Source organism: Prinia subflava, chromosome 3, assembly GCF_021018805.1.
Source record: "Prinia subflava isolate CZ2003 ecotype Zambia chromosome 3, Cam_Psub_1.2, whole genome shotgun sequence".
Classification (NCBI taxonomy): Eukaryota; Metazoa; Chordata; class Aves; order Passeriformes; family Cisticolidae; genus Prinia; species Prinia subflava.
In genome coordinates, this window is record NC_086249.1 from 29,303,527 (window position 1) to 29,320,762 (window position 17,236).

Sequence of the window (17,236 nt, forward strand, 5' to 3'; positions counted from 1 at the left end):
CACCTTCTCTGGGCAACCTGTGCCAGTGCCTCACAAACATCACAGTAAAAAATTTCTTCCCTATGTTCCTCCATGTCTACTTTCTTTGAGTTTAAAACTTGTTGTCCTGTCACTACAGGCCTTGGTAAAAAGTTCCTTTCGGAACTTTCTTGTCGGCCCCCTGTAAATACTTAAAGGTTGCAGTATGGTCTCCAAGAGCCTTCCCTTCTCCAGACTGAACAACCTCAGTTCTCTCAGCTGATCTACAGCCAGCCCTCTGATCAATTTAGAGACCCTTCTCTGGACTTGCTTCACCATGTCCAGTCTTTCCTATGCCAGGACCCTAGAGCTGGATGCAGCATTCCAGGTATGGTTTCATAAGAGCAGAGGAGCAGAATCACCTCCCTCAGCCTGCTGGCCATGCTGCTTTAGATGCAGCCCAGGACGCAGTTGGCTTTCTGGGCTGTGAGTGCCCATTTACAGTTCTTGTCCAATTTTTCAAAATGGACAGTACCATACTTAACCCTTCCTAAATCCTTGAAAATCTGCTCTAATTTGAGTTTCATGCAGTTCTGGTAAGCCATGCATCCTGTTTCTGACCAACTCCTACTTTCTGTTAAGTTACACTGGAAGAATTCTTGCTTATCTTGCATGGGCATATGAATCCATTCTCTTAGGATTGCAGTTACTCCAAGTTGGTGCCATTATGTTTGCACAATGTAACCTGATGTTTAGAATCTCAGTAAATTGCCCCAGCTGCTTATCAGAGACAGCAGTGTGGGCCCATGTGTTCATTTAGATGGCTAAGCCAGACTCAGTCTGTATGACGCCCGTACTGTGACTCATCACCTACTTTCTCAAGAGAGGAATGACTACTGTGTTGCAAATGCAGTCAGGACTGCAGAATATTTCCTGTGTTGCCTTGCAACTGTCTATACTGATTCCTCAGAGGAGAAATAGATCTTTGCATTTGGGTCCTATTTGTTGAAACTATCATTCTAACTGACTGCACTTGGTTGCACATAATGAGCAATAAGGAAGGTAAGATGCAAGTCCTAAGTTCTTGTATAACAAACCTTACCTTTCCAAATACCCCCACTTCAAAAGATCTCAGCATCTCCTACATTCTCTACAATGCAGCTCAATCTAAATAGGTGGAAGTTTTATCTCACAAGTAAATAGATATTGAACTGATATTTCTGACAGCAGGAAACTTAAAGTGATTAATGCAGTAAGACTGGAAGGACTGATTTGGTAAAAGTTTGGGTTTATATTGACACAGATGAGAAAAAAAAAAGATAGAGCACATTATCAAACAGTAATTTAAAGGCATATGAATTTAGAGGTAAGAGCCTACATAGAAATCTCGAAGTCCAAGCAGAGATAAAGTGCATGCTGATGAAGTAGGGCATTCACATTTTTCAAGATGTCTTTCAAAGAGCTGTATGACCTCTTAATCAATTTTCTCTTCTTGAAAATTGTCTGCATCTTCCATGTAAACTTCAAGATCATTATATCTCTGTGAATGAAATAAAATTTGTACAATTTATCAATATTTAATAACTGTATTATGTAAAGACTGCTTTTTTCTTGTTCAACACATGAACCAAGCATGTCAATAACAATTTAGAAAATATATCTAAAAGCATACTAAATGCAATTGTACTAAAAATTGTCTTAAAATAGTTCATGAAGTGGTTCTCAACAATTCAAAGTTCTTCAGTGTAAACAGAATTCTAAAATGTTCTTGCTGTGCTCATGTACACCTTTTCCCATCTTCATAAGTTACAGCTCAAACTTGTTCTGTTGCTGCTTTCAAATGAAGCAGGGGCCTGCCACCACAGCCCAGAGATAAGGTAGCTGTCAAAAAGCTTCGTGTCAAAAGCTGATGAGAATTCTGTGTGAGCACAGCAGCACAACACTGCTGGAAACACTGGGTCAGGAGAAATGGGGAAATGGTTGAGCTGAGTTGTATTATTGATGGCTGCTAACTCAGAACTGATACATTAAATGAGACATTTTATCTGAACTAACTTTCATCTGCTTGGAAAAGAATACAGGGAATAAATCAGTCATACCTTCTGAATCCATCCACTCTCTTCCAAGTGGCTGAAAAGCCGCTCTACAGTGTCTTTGACTGGTTCATCCTCAACACCATCCAATCCAGCAACAGAGCTGCAATCCATGTACAACTTGTACTTGAAGTGTTTCAAGTTGTGATAAACTCTTGTACGATTCGCACACACCGTGCCAACCTTCAAAACCTAGGCCAGATCAAACAAATCATTCCCTTGGACAGAACCATGATTATCTTTACAAGACACAGACACTGGTGGGCTAAACTAGTAAGATTTAACCAGTCAGTCCTGGAAATTATTTGGAATAATGAAATAAACAGAACGACACTACATGCATAAAATTAGCACAAACCCATGTAGTTTTCAGAGACACAGCAGGATTTTTGAGCAAGCAGGCAGCCAGCAAGTTCAAGCAATGGCAGCTTATCAGTGCTAACACCATCATGTTTGTAATTGGGTGTATCTTCCCTATCTCCTGGTGGAACTTTGTTACAAAATCACTAACACTTCAGACAACCATCATATTGTGAAAGCAGAGCAAGAGGAATTATTTGTTTGCTTTTGCTTAATATGTAAGTACTTCCTAGGGAGATTAAATACCAGCTTTTATATTTTCTAGACTGAATAATAATTCAGTATTTCTTCAAGCAATAGGTATAAACACATATTGGAATACGTCTCACAGCACTTAATAAATGGAGATGCTGAATTTCAAAAAAATAAAATCTGAACTTGAAGTTTTATACAATACAAATATTAATCAGCAGCTCTCTGGGTGGAATAGCTAAGCTATGATGCTGCTATTAAAATAGAATGGAAAACAAAATAGAAAATAAAGTCTCTGCATCTCCCAATTATTACCAGTTTTATTTCCACAAAGAAAAGATGAAACTATCTTACTTCTGTTTTTTCACAGCAGTACTTGTAGGTAAACAAATGGTAAAAATGTGCCTGTTACTACACATCAGAGCATGGATTAGAATAGATTTGTTATCATCTATCAGCGCTACCATGAAAATACAGAGTAATATATTGGTTACAAGAATCTTTGGCTCTCCTTAGTGTTCAATAAGAATATGTGACATTGGAGGTGCGGGGAGGGAGCAAGACTCAATTTTCACCTGCCCTTAAGCACATCCTGCATTTCACAAGAGAACGTTTTGTTCCACGTCTACCAGAACAGCAGTTCCTGTAGATATGTTAGCAAGTCAGAAGAAGAGCCTATCTTCTGTAAATGACCCATAGGTGCACTGATTAGTACTTCAACCCATGGAGACAAAGCCTATCAGCTAAAAAACCTATATCTGTCTGTTTCTTGGCTTTCTAAAAAGCAACATAATTTATATATATGTAAAGAAATTGATTTCATTTTTCTGAAAAAACAACAACAACAACAAAGAACAACTCAACCAAAACCAAACCCTCATCAACTTATCCTCCAAGGACAACATTGTTTTGGACTGACATCTTGTCACACCTTTCCACACCAAACATGTAAATGGCTAAAGTCCTCTGCATTAGTAATGCAAGCTGAAATTGCATTGCTGTTTTACATTACATGCACATATATAAATATATATATAAATCATACACACATGTGAATCAACCAAATTTTAAGTTGCAAAACTATTTCTTCTGAGCCACAAAAAAGCTTTTATTGCCAATAATCTGAATACTCTCAAATTACAAGAAGGTTAAGTTTTAATTAATGCTTACAACATACATTTTCAGGGAGCTTTTCTGAATGCATGATCAAATGTTTGCATCTGTAAGCAGTTCCTCAAAACACCTGACCTACTTGTGCAACTTAGCACTAGCTCTATCTGCCCACAATGAAAGTAACAGCAAAGTGTATTTTTAAAGATTATATAAACAGAATTTATATGTATTAGTTATATATTTTCTTAACTATATGAATATATCTTAATTTCTTAAATATATTAAGCATGAGCTCAGTGGATATCACCTGGCATAGTATCAGTTAAGTCAAAAGAGACACACTCAAAAGAACTTTTGATCTGACCTGCAGTAAGTGGTTACTAACTGAAATTTTAAACATTTTGAGACAAAAAATGCCTATTACTCTATATTAATTCTCTACCGATCATGTACATGTTGTACCTATATACAGTTCCATTTTCTAATATCCCCAAAACTGAAAAACTAAAGCTTGTGTTTGGTGCTGCAGGTGCTTCTGAAGTGCAAGACCTACCAACTAATGCTGAGCCCTGATTAATTCAAATTTCCAGAAGCACCATTTCAAATACTGCAGCAATGAAGAATTGAGCTGCAGTGTTTCGTAGAGCCTTGCACAACTTTTTAAGTACCCCAAGCAATGAGGTGAGGCATTTGGAACATTATGTTATATAAAATAGGAGATACCATCTTGCATCAAACTGATGGCCCAGTTTTCCTCCATGACAACAGCTAGCAGGAGATAAGTAGGAAGTTAGTGTAAGCTCCAGCACAAACATTAGAATGATCATAAGATTACCACACATTTTCTGGCAGTCAAGAGTTAAGATCGTCTGTATCATCACAAATAACATGTTCCATAGTGTGAAAGAACCTTCTCCAAGAACCTGTCTAATCCATTTTGGGACCCAATACTACTTTTCCCTTCCAAAATACCCTGTGGCAGTGAGTTTCATAGCTTATTTATGTGCGACGTGCAGAAATGCCAAAGGCAAACAGCTAAATATCGTATCGATGTAACTACGTATTGTGTTTTTAAGCAAGAAAGATACTGTATTTTTAGACAGTTATTTCAGAATACAGCTTTGGAAAGAATCTCAGTACTGTACTCACTCTATTTTTTCCCCTCACAGTTCTCAAGTCCCTCTGTGTTAATGCTTAACTTATCTACTCAAGCTGGCCCTATCAGCCAAAGTTGTGTTAAATCACTTTGTATGGAATGTAAGAGCATGGCTGGACAACAGCACAACATGTAGTGACTGAATCCATGTCCTCTAAGTATGTTTATAAACACAACACCAAGACTGAGAGTAGAAAACTGTTTATAATCCAGGTGTCATAAGGAGCAAGGAAGTGTGGGGGACACTTACAGCTCTAAACCTTGTGATTCTCCCTGATCGGGGGAAATGAGAATTGGCACCTACACAGTGAACAATCACTGCAAGCCTGAGCAAAACTGGAACAGCTGTTTCTCTTCTCTTTCTACTGGCAAAGCAGAATGCTTCAGAGATGAGAGAAAAGGAAAGTTTTATGCAGAAGAAGGAGGTTGGAGGTCTGTTTTTGTTCTCTTCACATCTACTCTTCTGAGGTATTTTCAAACAAATCTATAGAAAATAGTCCAACTCTGTGTTTCTGTTCAATTTGATCTGTCAGTGCTCAACTGCCTTCTCCATCAGTCAATTAAGCTTGTGAAATGGCAGTTTTATGTAGCTCCGTGAGTCTTTTTTTCTTTTATATTTTTTTCTAAATTGGCAGGACAAGTTGCTCAATGCATTGCCAGCAGAGCTTTAAAGACAACATGAGAACAGCACTTTTAGCAGTCTAAACTGCAGGTCACCATAAGAACACAAATGTTGCATTACAGGACACTATCAAAAATGACTGGAAAGTGCCCAATTACTCTCTCTCCTGAGTCTGCTTAACAGCCACTCAGCTATACTGAGCAAGCACATAGCAGACGTCCCCAGATGCTGGTGTAGACAGGGTAAAAAAAAGCTCTCATTTTGTACTGCTAAGCTAAAGAGGACAAAAATGAACCAGTAAGTTAGTTCAGTATTCCATAGGATATTTCAAGTTCTTTCCAAAGTGAAAAACAGCCAACATTATGCAGGACAACATTTGATCAGCAGTGAGGGAACTGCTACTGTTATTTCCACAGTTAAGCTGAAAGTTAGGTAGAGATTAAATTCTTGTGCTAGTTCACTAATTATTTCTGGTTGGGTAAGGCACACACTTCCCATGAAAAACTGAGTATTTTTAAATTAGTGATCTGCATGTAAGGAAGAATGCCTATGACAGACTGCAGTATCAGTGCTGGGATGATTGCACAGGATTTACTGTTTTCCTGCAATAAACAGGATTAAAAAGGGGAAAAGCATTGATGGAAAAGGCTAGCTTTCTTGACTATCATGCACACTCTTTTCAAAACAGAGTATCAGCAACTGCTGCTCAGAAGGGTCTGTAATATAAGAAAAACTCTGGCACAGATTTTCAAGTTCCTGTGTTACATACAGAGCCCTGTACGATGACAAAATGATAATCATAGTGACATCTCTCAAATCTGTGAGTTAAAGAATTTGCAAACATCCAAACAATAAGGTTTGATCTTCAGTAAGGTATACTCCCTGTTTGACAAGGGCTTCACTTTATTTTTACTTAAAAATCCTATTATACCTCATTATCAAACATACTGAAAAAAATCCCTTGTTCTGAAACTTTTTTATTTTCAACAAATACTGCGAGGAACTTCAGCTTGGTTCAAAAATTCTTTTACACTCACAAATAAAAGACCATCTGTGTCTCCTGAAAGGGAACAAAGGCAGAACTTGGATATCAGCTTGGTAAACAACTGTAGCAATTTTATTCTTAACAAATCAAGTGCTTTGAATTTATCACAAGAGGTCATGAACTGCATTATTGAAGGTCATATGCATACCTAATCTTAACAATTATGTGTAGCTGTAAATTTGAAGGGAAGAGCTCTAAGTATTAGAAACACCCAGGTTCTTGAAGAGTCAAGGTTTTCAAAAGGCTCAGCTGTGAAATAAAATTGTATTAGGCTATTACTAAATTATTTTAGGTGACTTCTTCTCAAGGAGATCAGCAACATCAAATGTCAATGCATCTGAGGTGCCAAGATAATTTGTCCTGGGTGAATAGCCACGTGGGAAATAGCAGATATGGGAAAAAGTCTGAAGAATGAAGCAGTAAATTCTGACAAGGTCGCACTTGGACTGCTAGGATGACCATTGCACTGTTTCACTCAATGTTTGAGCCTAGAGCAAACAAGAACTGCTGGAGTGCACATGGACCCCTCCAAGTGCTCGAGGCAGAGCAAGCACAGAATGAGCAAACCTAGAGACCAAATGATGAAAAACCTTACTTGCAACAAAATAGAAAACACAGTCATTCAATGGCAACCACTGTCCATCACATAGAAAGTTACTTTTACAACGTTTCTGACCACTAATCAATGCAAGATTCCTGCTGAGGAACTCTTAAGGGCATCGTAGGCATACACAAAGGTAAAGGGCTTTTTCATTAAGGGGTAGAAGTGGGGAGGAAACAGCACACGGGTCATTGTGATGCAGGCAAAACCAAAGGTCATAGAAGAACACCTGATTTATTTTCTTGATAAAAGAAAAACTTAAAAATAAAACTTAAAAATAGAGGGCTGGTTTGAAATTACCTGTTTATCATCTGACATGAAGTCATCCACTTCCAAAGTTTTACTATTGTAAAGCCTTCCAGAGAGCAACACATTGAACTTGCACCACCGCTTCAATTCACAGGCCTGACAAGACATGTTTTCTGGATTTTTCAAACTGATGCGAACATCTGGGTAACAATCCACACGCTCCTGAAAAACAGATTCCAAACAACACTGAAGAATCTCTGTGAACTGAACAATGCCTCAAACAGGCTGCTGAGTACTCTGTACTCACACAAAATTAGTCCAAGAGAAATGCAAGAGATCCCAATTTCATTATTATTAGATCATCACACCCATGACACTAATACTCTTCTGGTAATATACATACAATAACTGACTGCTCTACACTGACTTAACCTTTTGTAGCAGTAGAAGTAGAAGGTTCACAATGAATATACTGTTTACTCTTTAGTGAGAGGAGGAAAAAAATTTGTTAGAATGTTTAGCAAGTGACAAAATAACCCAAACGTCATCTGCTGAAGTTAGCAGGAGACACATTCAGGTAGCTGAGAACAGATTCTGTTCTGCTACCTGAACGTTTGTCTGGTTATCAACATGTAAAATACTTTGGATATTTACATAAGCATCAAAACAAATCATTTAAGTTAAAGAACAATAGTTTCTATTAAAAGGGATATATAATTATAGTGATTGTTGTACCTTTACAGAGAGTTTCAGCATTTAAAGCAGGATCTACACACCTTGTATCGATCTTTCCAGCGACTTCTACAGATTAAGTTCTCCAGACGAGGCTGAATGAAGCGGTCATCCAAATAATGAAGTGAGAGCAGCATATCTTGTGCATACTTCTTTTGTCTTGTTCCATCTGTTCAGTGAGAATCATTACTAATTTGCTGACCACCCTATGTTGTACAAGTTTTATAGTTAAATTTTCAATGACATTATGCTTCTGCATACTAAGAACTATGAATGATTTTACTAAACTGATATTGAATATGTTTGCTACTGTTACCTAAAAAAGTGATCCATGCAGTCCATGCCTCTTGATAAAGGGATATATTTTATTATTTAAAAGAGGTACATGAAAAAATTCTACAATCAAGTCAAAAGCTCTCATCCCAAATAGAGATTCATTCACTTAATCCCATTTAAAAGAATGGAAAAGGAGGAAGTATATAAGAGAATGTCATGCTTTTCAACCAGTCTGTTTAAGTTGTTCAAAATGTATAAGGAAGTGGTTGAAGTCCACAAAAACAAACTGCTCTGAGCTACTTCCTAGCAGAAATCTTGACAACTCTGTGTCTCTTATAAAGATCACAGAGAAACTGACCTTTACTTCAGTAGCACAGTCAGATGCCTTGAGTTAGGCTGCATAAATACTTCCAAATAATTACTCAAGCAAAAAAATAAAAAAGCATGAGGATAAGTAAAACTATCACTATTACTGTTTCCCAAATACATGTTGGACTCCAGGAATTAAACAGGACTTCCCTAGATGCAGGCCAATGCACACTGCCCTGGAACTTCAGTGTGTGTGGATATAAAACTTAATTCAGCTACGTTTCCAGGCCTTCTAGTGAAGCTGTTAACCAAAAAAAGGCTGACCTGAGAAGGACCACTGGCTATCTAGCTTTCTATATAAAAGGAGTTAATTGTCATTATAGCCACCATAATTGCAATTATCTGTTTTTCCATATTCACTTTACACACACATTTGCAGTATGAGCTGGAAGAGGCTGTGCTACACCACAAAACAAAATCCCTCCCAATAAAAAGCAAGAGTGAACTCCAATACTAGAGTAGCTGCTCTTGAGTCAAAATTAATGAAGAGATTCACTTCCATTAACTCAGAACAATCCATTCTACGTTACAAAAATACATTTTTGTAATCTAAGTTATGTTCATAAAGCTCATGTACAACCTCCAGCTCACCCGCAGTGCTCATTTACTTCCAGCAACTTGGCAGTAAATTGTTACATTTCATTGAGCAGATATCATTTGAAATAGAAGGAAGCTATTACACCATTCATCTGGCAGTGTTTACTTATTACTTTTCAAAGGCTTGTTTTTACTTGTTGAAACAAAACAAACCAAACACCTGAAAGAACTAGCAGCAGTAGATGAAAGACTTTTAGCTCCAAGAGTATACAGCCTTTGTTCTGAGGTCTGTGGTGTCCTTCAGTTTCTCCATTCCCTCTTAGCTCCTGATGACACCAAAACTTCCACTCTTGGCACTTTACTGACTCCTTCCACAGTCTGACACTGAGAGTCCTCTCCTTAATCCCATCTTCACAGGGCTTATGAAAATATGTGTGAGGCTGTTATTCAGCCCCACTAGGCCAAATGCCAAAAAGCACTTCCTCAGAAAGAATAAGACAAGTACTGACTGCAGCTGAAGCTTATTTATCTGATGTGCTTAAAAAAATGAAAAAAAATCCGATATAGAGTCATCTCCATAACTAAAAGCATTTATTATCTATCAAATTCCTAAGAAAAAAAAGCTGTGAAGCACAAGAGATTTTGACAAACCATCTGACCTTGAAATGGTTTCATTGAGATATCTGCTTTGAAATTAATTTGGTTTTCATGCTGGAAAGGTTACTACTGAGTAGTAACACAGAAACACATTCCTACAATCTCAAGAAGACATTTCAAGCCTTCTGTGCTCAAGAATTAAGTCTAGACAGTTTTCCAAGATTATTGTATCATTTTCAGAAAGAGTCCCTTCTGCTCTCCCCCACCAAAGTTACACAGTTTTCAGGACCCTCAGTTCTATACTCTAATCAATAGAAACACCATTCCCTAGAATAAATGGCTTTGTATAACTTTGAATGCACGAATATATTATTTAATGCAATTTACTTACCATACAATGAGCTCAGGAAAGTGTCATCAATTGCATTTATGAGGAAAGCCTTTACTATTCTTTTGAAGTGTACAGAATGATCACAGCGAGACACTGGGAAGAAAGCAATACAAATAAAATTTACCAAAAGAAGGAAAAAATCAAAAAAAAAAAAAGTAAGCCATGGAAGAAGTCCTGTAAGAAGAATTCCTTTTCTCCAGTATTGTGACCATTAAAGTTGTTTAAATATAAATTTAGAAATCATTTCAATGCACAACATCCACACCCATAGGATTTTGCCTTTAAATTGTGTTTGTCATCCCAGTGATCCTACAGAATTCAAGCATTCTAAAGTCACATGTGCTTCCAGCAAAAAGAGTCCAACTAAGAACTACAAACACTACGAGAAGTGAATAATTTGTTCTACAAGTTGCAGAAAATAACATAAATCAGAGGAGACCAGGCTTATATTGTGGTCACGGGTTTTTTGCTTGCATTTTGTTTGTTGCGTTCATTTTTTTCCTGCTTTCAAATACAATTCTGCTGAGGTCTTCACTGGGGAAGAAATACTACAAATGGTTGTGACTACCTACACTGGACTGACTGTCCAGTCACTACATACCTACTTCTGAATAACAAAATATGGAAGAAAATAACTCGCACAAGGTTCTGCTTCAAACCTCTCTGCTCCATCCAGAAACTGGCTTTTGTAGATGAACAACCTGAAGAGTTTTCTTGCTCTGTGTGACTTGGCTGATGGCCAGCGAAGTCAGAAACCCCTCTAGACCTCTGGTCCCGAGGAATAAGAATAGATTAAAAAACCCCAAAACAAAACAAAAAAAACCCCAACCAAACAAAAAAATCCAAAAAATAAAATCCCAAGCCCTGAACTCATAGCAAGAACAGAATTTGAACGGATTAACACAGCTGCTCTTAGCATAAACCAAAAGATTGTAGGATAAAGGATGATGCTTTCAGGTCTCCACAGGAATGAATGCATCATAGGCAGCTTACTTCATCCTAAATCAGACCAACTGAAATAAAAAATTGTGCAATAAGGTTTTGCTTTCTTCCCCCCAACTTATACCTTCTACTAGATACTGAAACACTGTAAAAAATTACTGTGGAAATCAGAATGCTTTCATAATACACTGAAACCTTTTAGGTATCTGCTTTTAAATATCATATCCTAATCCTTAGCATTTATATTTAGCCCATTAATTTTTATTACAGTACAACGAGCTAATTATACGTGAAAAATTATCACTAATTTTGATCTTACACTGTGGGATGTAGTGTGCCAGCAGCTCACTGTTTGATGGATTTGGCTGCTTTTGATGTGGCTGATTTTCACTCTTCGCATGCTCTGTGTTGTCAAAGTCATCATCATCATCGTCTTCCTCTACTACAAAATCTTTTAAGCTGCTACTGTCAGTTTCACTACCTTCAGACGGTGCTGGAAGCAACTGGCAGAGTGGTTCCTCTTCCATTGGCGCTTCACTATTAGAATCCTAATTAAATTTAAAAAAGCATTTCAAACAGAAGAATTCTCAGTACTTCCACAGACAAAATACTACGTACACCAGCTAAGATTTTTGACCATCTAAGAACACCATTTGTTCAATTAACAAGAAAGCACCCACTTCCAAAATTACATCATTCTGTACTAGCTGACAATTACTTTCAGCTTTAAATTAGCTATTTCCTTGTACCTCTCTTCAGTCTAATTCCAGGAATTAACCCAACCTGAGATCTCCAAAACACTTCAGCAGGTATTCTGCTTCCTGACAAAAGTAATTTGATAGATCTTCAGCAGCCAGTAGTTATCCAGTTAATATGACTATTAAAATTTTACAGAACTACTAATTAGTCATGCATTCAAACCCAAAAAAATCCCACTGATTTATATCTCTTGACCTTTCCTCACATTCAAAATTTTCTCCAATTAAATTTCAAAGATCAAACCCTGACCTCACAATTTGCACTGCTGCAGGATCTCCGAGCTGTGCTTTGTCTTACAAGTTCTTTCAATTTTGCAAGCACTTTCTGTTTGCTACTCGTAGAAACATTCTCTGTAGGGCACATTTTATCACGCTGCCGTTCCTCAGAACTCTCATCGTCATCCATGATACAGCGGCGTTTGGCAGAAACCTTTCTGACCAGTATGTCACTGCCCTCACTCTCGTCGCTGTCATACATGACAAAGGTGCTCAGGCTCTTACGCTTCCCAGGCACAACGCACTCATCGTCACCATCTTCTGTTCCTTCCCCACTGCGGTCCTTCTCCTCCCGGTCTGAAAGACTGTTCTTCGCAGCCGTTCGACCTTTTCCATCGATTTCACTTTCCGATGTGCTGGACTCCTCCTCCTCCTCCTCGGCGGCCGAGGACTCGTCGGTGCTGTCGGGCAGTATGAGCGCCCTTCTGGTGCGTCTCCAGTCCACTCGGGACTTGGACGATGGCACCTCTGTCCCTGCTGCCCTATTTCTTGTTTCGTATCTTCTGACAGCTGGTTTTACCCCCATCGGAAAGCTGTAGCAACACACCTAAACACAAACCGGTACAACACAGCACTTACTACACTGTGCCATTCAAAGGGTTAAACAAACGAACAAACAAACAAAAAAGCCAGCACATGAGCATACATATTTTGCTCCACATGCTTATGACTTAGCAGCACCGTTAAGAGACTCACGCGGAAACCAGCACCAAACAAAACTCAGCACGCAAAGCCACTTCTCGAGAGGCTACACCTCACTCAGGTCCCGCAGAAGCGCCCGCCGTGGCTGCTCTGAAGGAGCCGGGTCTGGGGTGCCGCTGCCGCTGCCGCTGCCCTGGTCGGCTCCGGCTCCCGGCGGTTCCGGGGCCGTTGTAAGGCCCGTCCGGCTCGCGCCCCGCCGCTTCCCGCCGTTACCCGCGTGCCGCCCTTTCCCGCCGCGCGGCTCCTCAGCTGCCGCGCGCGGGATCCCGCCCCCTCTACCGCTTCCCGGACCGCGATTGGCCGGAGTTTCTGTCACTCATCCGGCCGCGATGTTTACGGAAGTGCGGTCACGCCGCGGTGGGGATCGGGAGGAGGGTATGGTTGCCTTGGTTCCCAGTGGGTGGCGATGCGGAGGTAACTGGTTCGAGTCCCGTCTCGGTGCCCTCCTGGTGCAGCACCCGGAGGTCTCGGGCGGCGCTATCGAATGTTGGTTTAATTGTTGTGCCCGTCCTCGGTGCATTCCCGAGAAAAGTCTGCGCGGGCATGTGGGGCACGGCACCTCCCCAGCGGGGCTGGCTGGGAACGCCGCTGGTCTGAGGCGCCCCCCGCCACAGCAGCTTCCTCAGCAGCCCTGGAGCAAAGCCGGTGGGTTTGTGAGGGGGGGGCTGAGGTTGTTTAACCTGGAGAAAAGTGGGCTCGTTCCCTACTACTGCCTGAAAGGAGGGTGTAGCAAGGATAGGACAGGAGGAAATGGCCTCCAAGTTGTGCCAGGGGAGTTTTAGGTTGTACATTAAGAAAAAAATTCTTCCCTGAAAAGTATGGTCAAGAGGCATTGAAACAGGCTGCCCGGGGACGTGGTGGAGTCACCGTCCCTGGAAACGTTCAAAAGACGTGTAGATCCTGCACCTGAGGACAGGTTTTAGTGGTGAACACGGTGGTGGTTCGTGATGATCTTAAAGTCTTTTCCAGCCTTAACGATTCCACGATTCTGTGAATAATGAGCTTCTGCTGGTTTTCTGCGTAAAGCGTCTTTGAATAGGATGCTGGATTCTGTTCAGAGCTAATAAGCTTACAGATGCATTTTAATAACAAGATTCACGTCGTAAATTTTCTCCGCTTTGCTTGGTCTGTGGCAGAAAACTGCTGTTACCTTGGAACTCATTCTGCTGACATACTTTCGTACTCTTTTAACAAGATCTTGTAATTGCTTCCATTTTTTTTAAATAGCTGCTAACAAAACCATAAGGAGAGGAAAGACAATTATTTCTCATCTTATTTGCATAATGAATTTGATAAAGTGAAAAGGTGTGCACCCGCGTGTTGAAATCCCACCAAAATGTTTATATTGAAAGGATTAGAATGGTTATAATTCAAGGATTATATTGCTTTAGGGGATTTATAGTTCTGAGCTAACATTTCTTTTAATTGCTTTTTAATTTAAAGTCGGTGCGTGAATTTTCACATAAATATACGGATCAGCGTTTACCCATGATTTACTATTTTCTCCAAAGTGTGGTGGAAGTCAGCATTTCAGGGTGCTGCTCTGTCCCTGGTATCCATCACATTTCTTGCTGCCAACGTCGCCACCTTGTGACAAAAGGCATGAAGGAATCCTGGTAGTTTTACTGCTATAGTCCAGCAGACAGAAATAACATAATTACAATGAAAATATTGCTTGTAACTTAAGAAAATATCTAGTAAATACATCTTTTTCCTACTTCAAAGACATGAAGAGTTTCAGTTATGAATACTGGTTTCTGAAGGACAGCAAAAGTTTTTACTATTCACAATGCTTACACCCTGATTTTTCTGATGATTTTTTTCAGGTGAGCATCAGTTCCAAGGGAGTCTACAGCGTGGGGTCATGGGCAACCTTAGATTTAGTGGCGGAATTCAGTCAAAAGACAGAAGTTTTCCAAACAGACAACTTTTCCTCAAAACTCCTCTCTAAGTATATTAATATGTTCTGTACACATTAAACAAACTCATTTGTCTCATAGAAAATAAATGCAATTGATTTTCTTGTGTACTATAGCATTTTTCTGGAGTTTGTGCAGTTACTATGCCATGTGATGGCGGCAGCATCTCTCTAGAATAAAGTTTTATATTTTACTGGGGTATTCCAATCCTATGTGATTTTAGATAATAGAGAAATTATTATATTGAAACCTTTAAGTGGCAGCCCCCCCTTCTGTTGCTGGCTGCTTGAGTCACTGAGTATTTGCTCTGCTGCTTTCCAGCTGGTCTGTTAGTTGTCTGGCTGTTGCTGTGTTCACATTGCAGTTTCTCTGGAGCTTTAGCTCTTCTGGGGTTCTGTGATGTACAGGGTTATATGAACATTCCTTCCACAAAACAGACCCTTCCTGCTTGGGGTATTCTCCTTTCCCTAAGGTAAGCAATGGGAAGCTCAGAGCCTGCAGTTCCCAGGGACTGTTTCCTGCAGCAGTGCAGCTTTTGCAAAGGCCCCATGACTCCCAGGCATACTGAGCATTAAGCTGGCTCATGCCCAAATAGGAGTGTTGGAATTTACCCCAACAGGAAAAAAGAAAGAAAGAAAAAAAAAACAAAACAAACAAACCACCACCAACTCCCCCCCAAAAAAAACCCACAAAAAACCAAACCAAAACAAAACCAAAAACAAAACAAACAAACAAACAGAAACCACAAAAAAAAAAAACAACCCTTAGAAAGGTCTTTTTGAGTTTTAAACTTATGACGAGGTCTGGGAGGTCCCAGAGGCTGGGACTGGCACAGGCACCAAAATTGCTCTTGCTCTCTGACTCTCTGACAGATTGCAATAGCTCAACAGTGTGTTAGAGCAGAAATGGCAAGCCACCTCTGAGTTTGACAAGAGGTTTAGGCAGTGGCACCCACAACAATGAGCTTTAGTGCTTTTGAAATGAATTTTCAGCATTACAATTCCTTAGAAGGGACTTTTTACTGATCACCAGGGACTCCTCATCCCTTCACCAAATGTACTATTCAGTCCATTTGTGTCATACATTAAATAGAGACATAACCACAAAATAGCAGTTTTATCACCAGAAAGAGCTGCTAGCACTCATAGGGAGGTCCCCAAGTAAGACTATACCTGAAGTGTAGAAATTGAATATAAGGTCATCTTCTTGCACAGGCCGTCTCTACAGGTTAATAGATCTTAAAGGTCCAAGAACGTTTTAAAATATTATGCAAAGTTGTTTATTACATAAGAGCATACATATGAAGGTGAAAGAGTCCTAAATGAGTGGTCTTATGATTACTTGTGAGCATAAATTCTTAAGAAATGAAATACCAGAATAAACAACAGTTTTGACACAGAAGTTAACACAGCATCCCAGCCTCAGGGTAAAACAACTTCCAGTTCCTGACCTCAAGCAGGGTTCCTGGCCGCAGGGTCGCAATGATGGGAAGGGGGGTCCCGAGATCACGAACCCCAAGCAGGGTTCCAGGCCGCAGGGTCACAGTGGCAAGAAGGGGTCCTGAGGTTCTGAATCCCAAACACGGTTCTCAGCCACAGGGATCACAATAACAGGAAAGGGTCCCGGGAACCCAAATCCCAAGCAGGGTTCCTGGCCGCAGGGTTGCAGAGGCAGGAAGGGGTTCCGGAGTCCCGAACCTGCTCAGAGTCCCCAGCAGCCCCAAACAGAGTACTGGGGCAAGCGCCGCAAGGGGGAAGGGGAAAGGGACCCTGGGGCCCTGATACCAAGCAACAAAGACTACAATAGGTGGTACCTTGAGAATCCCGTTTCGGCTCCCTGGCAGGGCTCCTTCCTCAGGCTGCAGAAGGTGCAAGTTGGATCGATAGATCAGATTGACCGATTGATACCTCCACTTCCAACCCAGAGGCTTTTTATCTGTATGTTACAAATGCATATTCATACCTTTATCTACACACTACCCAATCTAGGTGCAATTCTCAATGTTCGTAAAACTATGAAAAACTATGAAAAGCAGTACCAAACCCCTACACATATAGCATATCTATCAGTGCAAATAAACTCTATCTTGCTAACGTAAAAATTCTATCTTGTTATGCGTAAAAACTCTATCTTAGTGTACGTGAAAAACTTTATCTTATTTGCGTAAACTTTATACTAAAAATTATAAACAGTACTCTACTCTGTTTTTGTTATGTCTAAACTATATCAGTAAGCCTGAAGCTCTGAACTTTTACACTACCAATTAGGCACTTAGAATATGTTTTCTTAAAGCTGGAGCTTAAATCTCTACTTTATGTATGCATTGCTTTATATATTCTAATTTTTCT

General features: G+C 39.9%; 1 protein-coding gene across 2 annotated transcripts; it reads right to left on the bottom strand.

The window, feature by feature from the left end:
- Positions 1–1,140: 1,140 nt before the first annotated feature.
- CCDC82 (coiled-coil domain containing 82) lies at positions 1,141–13,233 on the bottom strand. 2 transcript variants are annotated; one of them, XM_063394525.1, is made up of 8 exons: positions 13,022–13,233; positions 12,242–12,814; positions 11,553–11,781; positions 10,292–10,384; positions 8,166–8,290; positions 7,441–7,611; positions 2,058–2,243; positions 1,141–1,498 (listed from the first exon to the last, which is right to left on the bottom strand). In XM_063394525.1, exons 2-8 carry the CDS (start codon positions 12,791–12,793, stop codon positions 1,433–1,435), a joined length of 1,422 nt encoding a protein of 473 aa, XP_063250595.1. In that variant the 5' UTR covers positions 12,794–12,814; positions 13,022–13,233; the 3' UTR covers positions 1,141–1,432. The 2 variants fall into 2 exon arrangements, with proteins under 2 accessions (XP_063250595.1, XP_063250594.1); XM_063394524.1 differs by having other exon boundaries at positions 12,964–13,233.
- Between the last annotated feature and the right edge of the window lie 4,003 nt (positions 13,234–17,236).

Bases quoted from the DNA above. Each gene is read 5' to 3' on its own strand.
- CCDC82 (XM_063394525.1), bottom strand. From the start codon at position 12,793: ATGGGGGTAAAACCAGCTGTCAGAAGATACGAAACAAGAAATAGGGCA. The intron at 8,291-10,291 runs GTAAGTAAATTG...CTCACTGAACAG, and splicing joins TTTCCTGAGCTCATTGTATG to ATGGAACAAGACAAAAGAAG. The intron at 7,612-8,165 runs GTGTGTAGATCC...TCTGTTTTTCAG, and splicing joins GCTGGAAAGATCGATACAAG to GAGCGTGTGGATTGTTACCC.